The 16386-nt window shown below is 46.4% G+C and overlaps 1 protein-coding gene across 1 annotated transcript in view; it reads right to left on the reverse strand.

The window, feature by feature from the left end:
* Positions 1-4822, reverse strand: part of P2RX5 (purinergic receptor P2X 5) — a 31265-nt gene extending 26443 nt beyond the window's left edge. Inside the window, exon 1 of the mRNA XM_081890573.1 lies at positions 4104-4822. Coding sequence (XP_081746699.1) covers positions 4104-4240 — 137 coding nt within the window. The 5' untranslated portion in view covers positions 4241-4822. The remainder of the gene's footprint in view (positions 1-4103) is intronic.
* Positions 4823-16386: the final 11564 nt, after the last annotated feature.

Raw genomic sequence — 16386 nt, forward strand, 5'->3', positions numbered from 1 at the left:
ACCCAACTGTGTCCCCAACTCCATACTTCTGTTAGAAGCTGGTGAATGGCCAACTTCAACTAAAGCGTGGTGGGCTACCCTAAAACATTGGCTCAGGATTTCAGTGTTTGATCTAGGGAAGGGTTTGTACCAATACCTGACCAATGAGGAATTTGTCAGCAAATGGCAGAAAACCATGGCTAAAAAAGCCACCTCTATTGGTCTGTCACCCCCCCCCCAACTGTATTACCTGGGTTATGAAGGCACCCAAAAGATGTTAAAGCAAAGATTATGGGATAATGCACACAGTGACTTGCGATCTCGATCACACGCAGTCTGTAGTCCGCTGGCAGTAGGAGTACAATATGGGCATGTCTTTAAGTTAACATCTTACATTAAAAACCTGACAGTACCAAACTATCGAAGGCTTTTCACCAAAGCTAGACTAAACGTCTTTCCTTCTGCAGTGTTGGATGGCAGGTTGAGAGGAGTTCCCTATCAGGACAGACTTTGCTCGTGTGCTCAAGACATCGATTCCATAAAATATATTTTGTTGCACTGTGCAAAATATGAGCAAGCCAGGGCTGAACTGATACTACCCTTGCTGGTACCTTTCTCGGGAAAATCAGAGGCTCACTATGTCAGGTTCCTATTCGAAGACCGGACAAATGCTAGAACATTAGCAGTGGCAAAATTTTTATCGGTGGTTGCAAGAACCAATGATCCCTATATTCTGAACAAAATGCTTGTTTGACCTGGAGGTAGGCTGTATGAATTGTGTAATGCTTTGTAATGATTTGTTGGGTCTCTGGACCGTAATAAAGATTGTTGTTGTTGTTTATCCCCCTAAGATGAGATCTTTCATCAATGCAAGGAATCGAACCCAGAACCTTTCAGAGAATCATCGAGTTGAAAGGGACCCTGAGGATCCAGGCTTCCTCAACCTCGGCCTTCCAGATGTTTTTGTCCTACAACTCCCATGATCCCTAGCTAGCAGGACCAGTGGTCAGGGATGATGGGAACTGTAGTCTCTGTCTCAATCAGAAAATCCGAAAACATCTGTCTCAATCAGAAAATCCGTGCTCTAACGAACTGATTTAAATTCTCACACGTCCTTCTATAACTTGAGCACCAGATTATTTTTTAAAGGAACTGTGGTTTTTAAAAGAAACCCGTGGATAACGGAAGGATTCCCATTTTCTTCCTGAGCCCCACCACCATTTTCAGCCCCACCACCAACTCCATTTTGTACCGACTCAACAAAACACGTCTCCTTTAAACCTCCAGTGGGATGGGGACATTGCAGGTTTGTTAATATATGCAGATGTTTTAGCTGATTAAATCAATCCATTCAAGGGATCCATTAATCATCTGAGTCTGTGTGCAGTTCCCAAATGCACTTCCAAAGCACTTGGGAAAGAGAGGCTTATTTCTGAATAAATTTCTGAATAAATAGGATTGTAACATTTTCTGATGGGTTGGACAGCCACACACACACACACAAACACGCTTATGCTGTGAAGCATGTTGGAAATAATAAATTCTGCATTCAGTCCTCCTGGAAATATCCGTGCAATACGCCTTTTGCTCTCGATACAGAGGGCCAGAGGTAGCCATTCGCTGGACTGGTCCCGACCCAATCATCTTGCTACAATCCTGTACCCTGGGAACGCCGGACCAAAGCAAACTGAACATGTACAGAGTGCCCAGTCTGCGCCAACATCAGCCACAAATACCCCATTCTGAGATTACAAGCCCTCGCTTTCGCGACAGCCGGTCATTGCAAATACCCTGAAATGCAAGTGGTAAATGGGGAACGAAGGAAACAGGGCAGAATGGAATCAGAGCATTTCAGGGTCGCAAAGGGGACCCTCGAGCTCATGTAGTCCAACCCACTGCTCGGTGCAGGATCTGCAATGCAGGATGAGATGAGTCCGCTGCTTTCAAACAGAGGCTGTTCCCCTGTTGAACAGCTCTCTTTACAAGTAGGAACTGCCTCCTGCTGGCTTGCTGAAATACGCTTCGCTGTAATTTTTGAGCGCCGGGTTCAAATCCCGACCTGTGGAGCGACAGAGAACAAGTCTGCTCCATCTGTGATAGCCCTCCAGCTATTTGGCGACGGCTGTCATTTCCCTCACCCTTAAACGTTTTTCCTCCAAGCTAACCACACTTAGCTCTCTTTCAGCTGTGGCTTCACACATGACCTGGTATTCATGTCCCTTGTTCTCCTGGCTGCCCTTCCACTAGGTTCCAGTTTGTCAACACCCTCCTTCAAATATGGCATCCATAACTGGAGGCAGTACTCCTTGGAAAAAGAAGAGGCGAGAATGCCCCTGAGCATGTCCAGAGTACGTTTCCCTCACCATCGGTGGATAACTATGGAACGTCTCCCGCATGAGTGATCAGGAGAAAGGTTTTTCAGATCATAAAGACAAACAGAGTCCTTCTGTTTCCTAGGAATCCAACACTATATCTACCATGGAAAATGTTTGCGGGCCTACAAATGTCTTCATTCTCTTGGGACCAATGAAAAGAAAAAGAGCCTTGTTGGAACAGGGGAAAGCTGAGGAATTCTGCCCAGTCTCCTGTTACCAACAGGGGACAGCCAGGTGTTTTTTGATGCTCCCAAGCAGGAGGCAACAGCAACTCCCTTGATACTTGTCCCCAGCATCTGGTACGGCAAGGTGCACTGCGCCTGACTGTGGAGGTTCTGTTCAGCTGTGGTGGCTAACAGCAACTGACAACCCTCGCTCGCCAGCCAGTATTTATTTATTTTTAAATAGACCGTGTCTAAAGAGGTCTGTCAACCGACTGCTAAGTAGAAACCCCATGCTCAGGAGCACTCTACCTGCAACGGGATGCGGATGAACTTTTTGCACAACAAAGCGCAGACGTTCTGATTGCCCTCTGTCAGCAGGGAGGGAGAGACGCAAGCTGAACGACATGCGTGCGGCAGGTGCCCACCGGGAAGACCCCCACCCAAAGGGTGGTGTTTTGCCGGCAAATGTCCCATTTGTATCTGGCAGGGAGAGATCTCCCGTTGAGAGCTATCCCTGGGTGCAATGCGACGCAGGCACCCTCCACATGCCCGCCCCGGAGCCTCTAAAGCAGCCGTTTCCGAGAAAGAAGAGTTTTGGAACGACAGGCATAAACCACATGGGTAACGGCAGTCAACATTCTGGGCATCTGCCAAGGTCCTAGTGGGCATTGCTCATCTGTGCCCAGCTGCTGCCCTCAAAGCCCAAATACTCCCCTCTCTGTCTCCCTTGGTGGCTGAGGATCCTGACCCCCCCACACCACCACTTAGAAGCCCCCTCTCCCCCAGACAGCATCTTGACAACCCCCCTGCAAAAAATAAATAAATCTGGGGTTGCCCAGCCTTGAAACAGAGTTTTTATGCCCATCCCCAAAGAAGCAGAATGTTCGGCATCAAGCAGAATCAGTGCAACTGGCAAAATCCAAACGCCAGTGTGTTTTTAAAAACGTAGCCTATTCCCCGCAGCTTTTCCAGGTCGTAGGATGAGCCCTGCTAGGCGGGTTCAAAGGTCAGGGGGTTCTGGGCAGTGACACACCAGCCCCCCCGACCCCCCACCCTTCCTTGGCTGGGGATCTCACAACTATTAAAGCTGAGCCTCTCCTGTGCATGGGGGAAGGCTCTGGGTTCAATCCCTGACCTCTCCCATTTCAAAGGATCTGGCAACGAAGAGGACCCTTCGCCCTGCCCAAGGCAACCCCAGAGAGCAGCTGCCGCCCAGAGCGGGCAACACTGGGTGTAGGCAGGCCGGTTTTCTGACCTGGTGCAAGTCAGTTTGCGACGTTTCCCTGCATTTCGGTTTTCGAGCTGAGCAGCACAAGCCAGCCAACAATCTGTCAATAGCAAAGCATGATTTCAATCTCAGGGTCGTGGCTTTGAGCCCCACATTGGGCATTGCGTTGCACGGGGTCAGTCTGGATGACCCTCGGGGTCCCTTCCAGCTCTACAATTCCATGATTCTCTGATCAGCAAGAGACATCAGGAAAGGTGATGGAGAAGGACCAGCCTGGTTTTACTGTGCGTGTGTATCAATGACGCAGAATTATTATTATTATTTTAAAAAAAGGAAGAGCTAAGATTCTTTCCTTACCCCACAATGTAGGCCATGATGGAGAGCTGGACCACCCGGTAGAGCACCCCCACTTTCTTGTTCTTGGCGATGACATATTTCTCCGTCTTATAATCGAACAGCGACAGGCACAGAGCTTTCCAGGCCACCTGCCCCATCCTCTCCCGGCTGGCTCAGCATCTGAAGGAGGATAAGGATGGGCAGGGGTGCGGAGGAAGGGGGGAAAATAAAAATAAAATAGACAGGTGGGGAGGAATTAGCCACGCACGTGTTTCTCCTGGAAAGCTGAAACGCCAGCTCCAGTTCAGCTCTGCTGCTGAGCCCTCCTGCGCTTGCTCTGATCTGAATTTTCGGTGGCAAGGGAGAGCTCAGCTGAGCATAGATCTCGCAGCAGCAGCAGCAGCCCTTGCTGGTTGGACAAGGTATGTGGAAGAACCACCTTCCTTCTGCCGCCTGTGATGGAATCTCAAGGCTGAGTCAGAAGGTCCTCGGCCTTTGCAAGCCTGCAATAATAGCTCTGCAGGAGGAGAAAGCCGGCCGCCTTTGCCTTTTCACAACCCAGTTTTTGCAAAAACGGCCCCCTTGCGATGCTCCGCTTTTAGGCACATGGCAAAACGTTCCTAGCGTTCATCCAGGTTTGGGGTCCTTAATCTGGAGGGGGCATTAAGCATATTTCTGGCCTCTTTGTTTATGCATTTTTGCTCAGCTTTTTAAGACGGGTGGGATGAATTAGTTCTGCCCTTTGCAGATGCGCTTTTTCCCAGTGTTTTATTGTATGCTGCAAACACATGATGGAAAGCACATTTTGAGTACATTTACCCCTTCCCCCAAATAATCCTGGGAATTGTAGTTTGTTAAGGGTGCTGGGAGTTGTAGCTCGTGTGTGTGTGTGTGTGTGTGTGTGTGTGTAAATTACAGATTCTATATTGGAAGTGGGTGTGCTTTAAATGCATTTTAATTGTATACTGTGTAGGCAGGCTTGTTTAAGTTTTTATGCTTGGTTTTAATATTTGTTTCAATTTGTAAGCCCCTCTCACTTTCATTCATGACAAAAATAAATAATAAAACAAAACAAAAATAAATAAAAATAAATATTTTTAATAATTATAATGCAGGAACTGAAACGCAGCTAACCTTTGAAATTCACCTTTCCTGAATCTTGTGAGTGATGCTGTTCTCCAACCAGTGTTTACGAAAAGGCGTTATTAGGGCAATGCATTCATAAAATAGAATACAAAGCAGTAAATAACATACAATTTATTATAATAGTAGGGAAAGTTGCTTTACCAAAGATGTTATTCAAAACTGCATACGATGTGTGTGTTATTCAAAACTGCATACAAAAAAATGTGTTTATTGGGACAGATTTGCACTAAATGGCTTCCAAATTTCACGATTTAAAAAACAAAAATTCACATGTTGTTGCAAGAACGTGACGAGTTGAATTCAAGATTCGAAAATTAAAAATATGAAAGAACTCATACTTCCAGATCCACCTGTTTCTACCACATTTACAGCGGTACCTCGGTTCTCAAACGTAATCCGTTCCGGAAGACCGTTCGAGTTCTGAAACGTTCGAAAACCGAGGTACAAAGGGCTGGCTGCAAATGTAATTGAGAAAACTGGAAAACACGCAGCGTGTCTCTTCCGGCTCTACTTAGCGATGCCATTGGGGATTGAACCCGGAATATTCTGCATGCAGGGCTGCTGGTGCTCTCCAACTGAGCCAGGGTCCCTCACGAGTTAGATTTCTGAGCCAGTAAAGGTAAAGGTACCCCTGCCCGCACGGGCCAGTCGTGTCCGACTCTAGGGTTGTGCGCCCATCTCACTTAAGAGGCCGGGGGCCAGCGCTGTCCGGAGACACTTCTGGGTCACGTGGCCAGCGTGACGAAGCTGCTCTGTCGAGCCAGCAGCGCTGCACACGGAAACGCCGTTTACCTTCCCGCTATAAAGCGGTATCTACTTGCACTTAGGGGTGCTTTCGAACTGCTAGGTGGGCAGGAGCTGGGACCGAACGACGGGAGCTCACGCCGCCGCGGGGATTCAAACCGCCGACCATGCGATCGGCAAGTCCTAGGCGCTGAGGTTTTACCCACAGCGCCACCCGCGTCCCACAGAGGCGACCTTATAGCCCACAGTGTAACGATCCTCTCCAAATAACCCAGCAGATTCAGATCGTGTGTGGCCAACAAATCCCTCTCTCATCCTGGCAAGCGAGCAGCATTATCAGAGCTGCTCGAGGACACAAAAACAGCCAGGCAAAAACACTCGAGGAGGGTAGGAAGGAAGACCAGTTCTTGGTGCGTCCTGGGAACCTGGTGCTGTAAACAAAAATTGCCCTTTTCCCTTATGGGGTATCCAAGTGCCCATACAGAGTCCTTACGTTGGTTCCTTATTGGTAGGAGAAAATAACAGAGGCCAACCAGAGAATATTGAGAAGCAAAGCAGCTAGGAAGCTTGATCTTTATTGATCTGTTGCAACAGGGTGCTCCCCTCACCTGCAGGAAAGGAGGAGGACCCAGAAAAATGGCCACAAGGCCTTATAAAGACTTCTGAAATTGCCACCCTGTAGATCAAGACCACCCCCAGAAACACTACCCCCAGAAACACCACCCCCAGAAACATCATACATACATCACAGAAGGGGTGTAACCTAAGACCACCCCTCAGATACATCACACCTACATCACAGAAAAGGCGGTCTAAAACAGAAATTTGAATGTTGTTTTTCTCCTGTCCTTGTTTATCTCCTGTCTGGCAGGTTACTTGATTGGATTGCCTGGGGAGTCTGGCCAGTCTTTTGTAGCGATAATATTTCCTGGGCCAGGTCACAGGCTCACACCCTATTCAAACACAGACATACCCTTAAGACAGGATTTGTGAAGGAAAAGACAATGGGGAGGCTTTCCCACTTTGACCTTGCAGAGAAAACATTTGCTCAGTTTAGGAATCAAAATGGCTTCAGGTCGGTCTTCCTGTGCTGATCTATGTACGTGCAGTTATGAACATTGCCATATATCTAAGACCTCAAAATTCCTATCACCCTGAGGAAAGTTCCCAGGGCCAGCTTGAGAGACCTGAAGGGCCACATTTGCCCACCTCTACATTCAAGGCAGCCCCAAGGCCTGGTCAAAGATCCCCTCTGAGTTAATGCTATATTGATGTGCAGCTTTTATTATTGGTCTCCCTGTGCAGTTCCTATTATGACTGCCATTACTGCTCCCATGAAAATAAATTTTGAAGGCAACAGCTCAGAGTCTCCAGTCGGGGAGGCTGAGCCGAGACGGCAAAGCATTGCAAAAAAGCATATATAGCAATGTTGACATTGCCCTTATGTCCGCCAGGGAAGTGATTTACTGGAAATGGTGGCGAGGAAAGATAACAGGCTCATCATAATGAAAACGGGACCCTTTCAGCATTGTTTAACACCCTGGCTCTGCTGTTCGCTGCTCGGAATGAGGCCTTCCTTGTGTACAAAACGGTGAGGTGTCACCCATTTGGCTGATTTATATATTTGAAGAAAATAATGGGATGCCAATGGTCCGGCCGCCGCTGAGCATCAGAAGCATCTGTCTATCTATCCTGTTTTTCAATTTCCAGTTCACTTCAAGAGTGTGACTTATGAGATGGAGAATGGATTGCCTTCTTCTTCTTCAGCTGGATTTATCTGACTCACCTTTCAAATAGTTTATTCGTGGTCTTCTTTCGCAGAGCGGTTTAGGCAGTTCTCCAAGACTTCTGCTCCTTAGGCCCCGGCTCCACCATTAGGCAAAGACAGGCAACCTCCTTAGGCGGCACCAGGGGCTGCTCCTTGCCCACCCACCTCCCAACTATTCCCCTCTATTGTCTCAACATGGAGTGTTGGGGACATACTGGCACTAGCCAATAGGCGCCTTCCGCAGCAGTCTTTTCAATGGCTCAGATTAACTGTCCGGAAGCTTGGCAGGACCGGTTTATTCTCCCCCCACCTATCAGCCCCCCTAGAGATGATAATTATTATTAATAAATAATAATAATAATAATAATAATAATAATAATAATAATAATAATAATATATTTATACTCCACCCATCTGGCTGGGCTTCCCCGGCCACTCTGGACGGCTTCCAACAAAATATTAAAATACAGTAATGCATCAAACATTAAAAGCTTCCCTGAACAGGGCTGCCTTCAGATGTCTTCTAAAAATCTGGTAGTTGTTGTTCTCTTTGACATCTGGTGGAAGGGCGTTCCACAGGGCGGGTGCCACCACCAAGAAGGCCCTCTGCCTGGTTCCCTGTAACTTGGCTTCTCGCAGTGAGGGAACCGCCAGAAGGCCCTTGGTGCTGGACCTCAGCGTCCGGGCAGAACAATGGGGGTGGAGATGCTCCTTCAGATATACTGGACTGAGGCCGTTTAGGGCTTTAAAAGTCAGCACCAACACTTTGAATTGTGCTCGGAAACGTAGAGAGAGAGAAAATGTACACCATTCCCTCTAATAATCATAATCATAATTATTATTTCTATACTGCTTTATATTTTTAAGAAAAACAACACAAAGTGGTGTTGGTTGGCATCCATCTGTATTGGGAAGGTGAAATTAATTCGTTGGAGAGTCGCAGCACCTGCTGTGGCTGTAGAGACCGATACAGGAGAGACATGTTTTGTTGCAGCTGGGGCAGAGGAAGGCAGCCAGTTGTGTTGCTGCTGCAGATGCACCATGGCATTCCTTCTCTCTGCGCTCTTCCCAGAGGGCCTTTCTCCTCTGGTCACTGCCATGGATGCACAACCCGACTTAAGCCTTGTACAGTGATACCTTGGTTCCCAGACTTGATCCATTCCAGAAGTCTGTTCCAAAACCAAAGTGTTCTAAAACCAAGGTGTGCTTTCCCATAGAAAGCAATGCAAAACGGATTAATCCATTCTAGACTTTTATAAACAACCCCTGAAACAGCCATTTAACATGAATTTTACTATCTAACGAGACCATTGATCCATAAAATGAAAGCAATAATCAATGTACTGTACTATAAAATAAATAAGACAGTAATGTAGATGATTAAAATTATATATTTTTCTTACATGCACTGATTATAGTCATTGTTTGGATGGTGGGGGGGTGGCTTTCATCCATTTCTGCAGTCACACAATCAATCAATTAATCAATCAATCAGTAGCTGAACTGGGTTCCACACAGTCACAAAACAAGTCACAAAATGAAGTTACAAGCCACAGTTGTTAAGTTGTGGGTGAACACATCGGATGACACAGCGATTCTTCAAACAGCTCTTGCTTATTCACAGGCCAGAACAGAACTGAACTGAAGGGTTCAGCCAGCCTGCTTATATTAGAGCTCCACTAGAATGCAACAGTAACCATTTTCTATAACTATCCAATCACTGAGCGTCACTTTCAAGCCTTTATTTGCATATATGGACCTGAGTGAAAACTATCTACAGTATCCCCCTGCTGGCCCAGGGTGAGAACTTCAGTACATAACAACAGTCACAAGTCAGTCCCATAAAACAAATGATGTTTTGTTGCAGCCATGGCAGAGGAAGACTTTTCACAGACAAAAAAAATGAAAAAGCCACACAAAGAAAAATGCAAAAAATAGCAAAAGCTCCAAATATCACCTCTGTGTTGCGTGGCTACTTGGGACTCAACAGCCGACAGACTCAACAGGAAGCCTCTGATTAACAGTGAGGGACTCAATTTACAAATGGAACACACTCAACTGGAAGATGAACATGTTCTGCTTCCAAGGCAAAGTTCACAAACTAAGCTGTTCATAAACTAAGCTGTTCTAAAACCAAGATACCACTGTCAATCTTCAGGCTGTATGTAATGGCATTATTAGGGAACACCTGCCCACATACCCCGGTTTGCAGAATAATAAATAAATACATAAGCCAGGTGGGAAGGGGAAGAGAATGGAGTATCATGAAAAGGGGCAGGAGTGGGTGGCCGGCTGGAACTGTGAACTGCATCGTGCAACTTTTTCATTGCAGGCCCCCCAATTCCAGTGAGGGGGCTCCCACTGCTCTAAGAAATGTTATACCCATCTTTGCCCGGAGATGCATTTTACTACGATATTTCAGCAGTCGACACTTATTGATTTCACGTTACCCAGCCTCCCACCTCTTGTTGGCTGTTATTTACTCCATCTTACGTTGCTTTTCCCTGGAGGTGTGCCAGAGGTTTAATTCATTACATCTTGACAGCTTGTTTTGTTCTGTGTTTATAAGTTCTCCCCAACTCCTTTAGTTAACGATGCCCATCTGTCAAAGGCATTGGAAATAAACAGGAGTCCAGAATGGCTGTGAAAAGGCTAGCAGGGCCCTTCGTGTGTGTGTGTGTGTGTGTGTTCGGGATGTCACAGGCGCAGACCAATACGCACAATTGTAAAACGTTACGCTAAGGATTGCTGTGGAAAGACTGCGGAAAGACGGCCTCGGTCCAGTATACCTGAAGCAGCGTCTCCACCTCCATTGTTCTGCCCGGACACTGAGGTCCAGCGCCAAGGGCCTACTGGCGGTTCCCTCACTGCGAGAAGCCAAGTTACAGGGAACCAGGCAGAGGGCCTTCTCCGTGGTGGCACCCGCCCTTTGGAACGCCCTCCCACCAGATGTCAAAGAGAAGAACAACTACCACACTTTTAGAAGACATCTGAAGGCAGCCCTGTTCAGGGAAGCTTTTAATGTTTGATGCATTACTGTATTTTAATATTTTGTTGGAAGCCGCTCAGAGTGGCTGGGGTATAAATAATAAGTTGTTGTTGTTGTTTCAGGGTTGTGGGCATCGCAAATGCTAGCCAGATGGCACCCTCTGCCGGCTTCCCCCCAGAGTTTAAAGCGCATTTATGAACATGAGATGCATTTATAAAGGCTCATCCTCAGACAGGCCCATGGTTGCCCCTGTTCCCCTGCAGCAGGGGTCCTCATTTGTATGTTTTAAAAAACACCAACCACAGGCCATCGCTTAACAATGATGATGAAGAGGAAGGGCGTTCCATCACGGCCCATTCAACCACTGAATTGATGCCGGACGCTTGCACCCGCCTTCTATTTAAAGCACATGCCCTCCCAAAGAAATACGGGAACTGTAGTTTACCTTGTGCAGCACTACAGTTCCTAGCATCCTTAACAAACGACAATTCCCAGGATCCTTCCCAGAAGTGAGCTTTAAATGGCTAGTGGGGATGCAGACACGGTAAAGAGTTCTGAGTTCGAGACCAGCTGGTCCCAAAATCAAGGCTTGGAATGTAATGCCTCAGTGTTTTGGTACAGACCTAGTAGCCGTTGACCTTCAAAAACTGCATTATTCCCCTCCAACGCCTTGTTTTTGGTCAGAGATGGGGGCACTATGTTCTCCATTCCTGTTTAAGGCCACATCCATATCATGCATTTAGGGCATTCTGGTACCACTTTAAACAGTCATGGATTTTCTGGGAACTGTGCTTTTCTTAAGGGCGCTGAAAATATTATTTCCCGCATAGAGCTACAATTCCCACCGTAGTTTAACAATCAATCCCTCTTCACAGGGAACTCTGGGAATTGTAGCTCTGGGAGGGGACTGGTGAGGTCTCCTAACCGCTCTCAACTCCCAGGATTCTTAGGGGGGAAGCCATGACGGCTTAAAGTGGTATCACAAGCTGAACATGACCTTCGATATTATTCTCATCACCTCAAAACCCCAGCGCCCAAGCTCTGACATTGACTACAAAACCACAGAGTAGAAACCAAAATTGCGTGGAGGAAAACTTCCAGTGTCTCTCTCCCCTCGCTTTTTCTGCACTCCCCTGAAACGGTGTTTTTGCTGACGGCGAGCGTCTTTTTGAGAAGGTCATTTTTCACCTTGATTTGTGTGTCTGCTGCCCGTGGAGAGGCCACGGTTGGCCTGCCATCTCTTTTCTCAAGCATCACCGGCGGCAGTTAATCAGGAAAGAGGTGTGGCTTGGAGAAAGTTTTGAGGGCCATATCAAGAGATCCAGAGGACCACATTTGGGCCCCAGCTCTGAAGGTCCTCCATCTTCTTTTTACTGGAGATTCGTAGAGACACCATTGATCCTTTGCTTGCTGATCTTTCAGACAAGTCTAAACTTAATTCTCTCCTCTTAGGCAAAGATCACAAGACGACCTGATTTGAACTGATTTTATAATGAATTGATTTTGGAATGCTGTGTTATTTCACTGTTGTTAGCCGCTCTGAGCCTGGCTTCGGCTGGGGAGGGCGGGATATAAATAAAATATTATTATTATGTGCCGAGATTTGTAGGCACAGATCATCCTCTAGAATAAAATAGCTTACTAGGGAAATGCTGAAGGTAGCCCAAATCTCAGCTGTACGAGTGTATATATATATATATATATATATATCTGTCAATTTTAACTCATGAGCTATTGCTGCAATCTGTTCCAATTGTATTTTTTATCTTTATGAAAGCTGTTTTTATTGTGTTATGTTATGCGAGCTGGTCTTTGACTGTAATAAATTATCTGTCTTACTGGAGATTTGAACCTGGGACCTTAAAGCAGAGGCTTCGCCCACTGAGATATGTCCCAGACTTCAGGGGTCCAGCTGCAGTTTTGCCTATTGAGAAAAGGTAGGGAATAGAGATTGGCTGGCACAGGCAGGCAGCTTGTGTCGGGAGTTCACAGGAGACTTTTGGTTATTTTTAAAGGCTTTGCCCTCTGCAGATGAGCAACACACTGACATGCGCCCATCCCACAGGACTTACAAGACATTTAGTGCAGAGGCTCCCTCGGTGATGCATAGATCTTCCTTGCGAGTGGCTCTCGGTTGCCACTTAGGGATTTAACGGAGCAGAACGGGACACTCTAGATTAATGATACAGAAAGGAATATGCTGGACCAGCAGTCTGGCCCGACTCCCATTTCTCAAATGTGCTCCTACAAATCTCCTTCTTTTGCTGGGCCAGCTGCCAAAGGGCGGTCAGTTTTATGCCGCCCCGACTTGCCAGGGATGATCAGACTGCATATATATATATATATATATATATATATATATATATACGCAGCATGTATGTCTGGCTCAAATATATATGCATTCCTTATGTTTATCTGCTTTGTTTTGACAGGGTCTCCTGCCTGAAATAGGACAGATCCACAGTAGCGAAGGGCCTTGGCTGGAAGAGAGAACCTTGTGTGTGGCTTGTGTGCTTGCCAACAGCATCCTTCTAACTGTGGGGGAACTTTGGCCCTCCAGACGTTGCGGAACCACAACTCCCATCATCCCCAGCAAGCATAGCCAATGGCCCGGAATCATGGGAGTTGTAGTTCAGCAACAGCGGGAGGCCCAAAGGTTCCCCCACACCTGTTCCAACCTCTTATAAGCACAAGAGATTATTTTATTAATTTAGTTCAAGGATGGAGAACCTGTGGCCATCCAGGCCAAATAAATGATGTTGGATTCATTTCTATCAGCTCCAGCCAACAGAGAAAAAGTGAGGGATAATGGAGATTTAGATTTCTTATATTAGACTATTATCTACCTACCTATCTACTCTATCTATCTATCTATCTATCTATCTATCTATCTATCTATCTATCATCTATCTATCTATAAAGGTAAAGGGACCCCTGACCATTAGGTCCAGTCATGACCGACTCTGGGGTTGCAGCACTCATCTCGCTTTATTGGCTGAGGGAGCCGGCGTACAGCTTCCGGGTCATGTGGCCAGCATGACTGAGCCGCTTCTGGCGAACCAGAGCAGCACACGGAAACGCCGTTTACCTTCCCGCCGGAGCGGTACCTATTTATCTACTTGCACTTTGACGTGCTTTCGAACTGCTAGGTTGGCAGGAGCAGGGACTGAGCAACAGGAGCTCACCCTGTCGCGGGGATTCGAACCGCCGACCTTCTGATTGGCAAGTCCTAGGCTCTGTGGTTTAACCCACAGCACCACCCACGTCCCTTCTATCTATCTATATCTAGTGTCAAAAGGCCAGGGTACAGAGCAAAAGCTATACAATGAAGGTGTCAGGTGCAATTTTAAGGGTTGTCGGTGCGGCAAACCTTTCGTTAAGCAGACATTCTGATTTTCTGCATCAAACCATCCCCTGAAGAAAGAGCCATCTGTTTAAATGTCCGCAAAGTGTCTTTGAATTGCAGGATTGTTTTGCCTACATAAACCCCCCAGAGAGTCATGTGAAGGATTCCCCAGGCTGTGACTAAATGACAAGGAGGTCTGATGAGAGAAAGAGCAATTGCTGAAAAAATACCAGGTTACGTCTTGCATACGACTTGCACAGGAGACAAGGCCACATCCCCTAGACCTGCTGTGCAAAAGGATAATGGTATCATTTAAAATTTATGGAGGGTTTCTCTCTAAAGTTGGATGGCTCCTGCAGTCAGGCCCTCGGTGCCAAATAGATGAATGCCAGCAAGCCATAACAAACTGGAAACACTGCCAGATGGGTCAAATAGACATGGGGAACACAATGAAGATTTGTGTTGTTTTTTTAAAAAAAGCCATGCGCAGGTGAAAGAGACAGAAACGTAGGACCGTCAATCTTGCCAGGTCCACCTAGTTGTTCTTCTTCTGAAGAAACACAATGCTCAGAAAAGTACAACCAAAATTATCAAAGAGGTGGAACATCTCCGTTATGAAGAAAGGAGAAAGTTTGGAGGGGTTGGGGAGAAGAAACCCCACACAAAACAATGAAATTCTATACTTTTCTTCTCAATAGCAAGCCCCATTGAATTCAGTAGAAATTACTCCCTGATAAGTGTTGAATTGAAGCTTAAATGACTGTGTTGGGATGACATTTGTAATATTAAATATGTTGTAGCCTTATGAGGCTTTGCCCTCGGGTGGGGAAAAAATATTGCACCCGGGAAAGGGAAAATGGGAGTCAACAGACACTCAAGGAATAGTTTCAGAGAAAAAGCTTCTACCATCCATGAACTGGTAGAAGGAGCAAGTGTGATAACTCACAAAAAGCATGCACGGGTTCACAGTCATTTCCACACAGTATATATTCCCCTTCCAGTTCCCTCCCCTTTCTCCTCCTTTTCTGGAGTCCTGCCCCATGAGTTCCCCTGAGCATGAACAGAAAGCTGCTGTCTTGGGACTCTTTTGGACTCTTCCCAGGAAAGGGGAATGAGAGCAGTTCAGCATGTCCAAAGATGTTGCTACTGAATGAGATAAAAGTCAGTTCTCAGGCTTGAGTATTCTTGGAATGACAGAGCCTATTCATTAGCCTTTTTGAAGCTCTCTCCTACCGATAAAAGAATAACATTTTTCCTATGCATCTTGTAAGGAAAGCAGAGAAGAGCAGAGAAAAGCTGTTTTGGATTTTTTTCGAAGACAAAAGGAATTTTGGACAGTTTTGAGGCCTGGGGTGATTATTGAGGGGGGGGTGATTATTGAGGGGGGCCTAGGTGGGGTCACCTGTCCTCACCTCCTTCATTCCCACAAAGAAAGAAGATAGACATTTTTTCTACCTCTCATAAAACACAAGTTTCATATTCAGGGTTAGCCAACGAAACAGATTGGCAGAAGGCAGAGAAAAGTCCAGGAAAAGAAATAATTTTCCAAACCACTTCTAATAAACATAGATAATTTTCTACCCTGAAGAACTGGAGATGTCAGCACCAGCTTGGAAAGTTTTAAAAGGGGCTCAGATGCTTTGCGGAGGGTGGAAGCTCCACGCGTGGCTACTAGTCCTGGTGACTACAAGGACCCTCCAGGTTCAGGAGCAGTCTACCACTGAGTTAGCAGCTGCTGGGGAGAAAGCCAATTGTAGGCAGCTGCTCTGCAACCACTATGAAGAGTTCTGGGGCACTGCAAAGTTAAATTCGCTCCAGTCTTTTAAATAAACAATTGTTCTTCTTTATATGGAATCAATGAGACGTGGGTGGCGCTGTGGTGTAAACCACTGAGCCTAGGGCTTGCCAATCAGAAGGTCGGCGGTTCGAATCACCGCGATGGGGTGAGTTCCCATTGCTCAGTCCCAGCTTCTGCCAACCTAGCAGTTCAAAAGCACATCAAAGTGCAAGTAGATAAATAGGTACTGCTCCAGCAGGAAGGTAAACGGCATTGGTTCTGGTTCACCAGAAGCGGCTCAGTCATGCTGGCCACATGACCCAGAAAAACTGTCTGCGGACAAACGTCAGCTCCCTTGGCCTATAAACCGAGATGAGCGCCACAATCCCAGAGTCGTTTGCGACTTGACTTAACTGTCAGGGGTCCTTTACCTTTTATATGGAATCAAAGACTGGAAAAATCCACAAACAAACACAATATTAGGGCAATACTTTTATTAGGCTGATGAGAAATTCCACAAAAATAGTACGAAAG

Source organism: Podarcis melisellensis, assembly GCF_964234715.1.
Source record: "Podarcis melisellensis genome assembly, chromosome: 15".
Lineage (NCBI taxonomy): Eukaryota > Metazoa > Chordata > Lepidosauria > Squamata > Lacertidae > Podarcis > Podarcis melisellensis.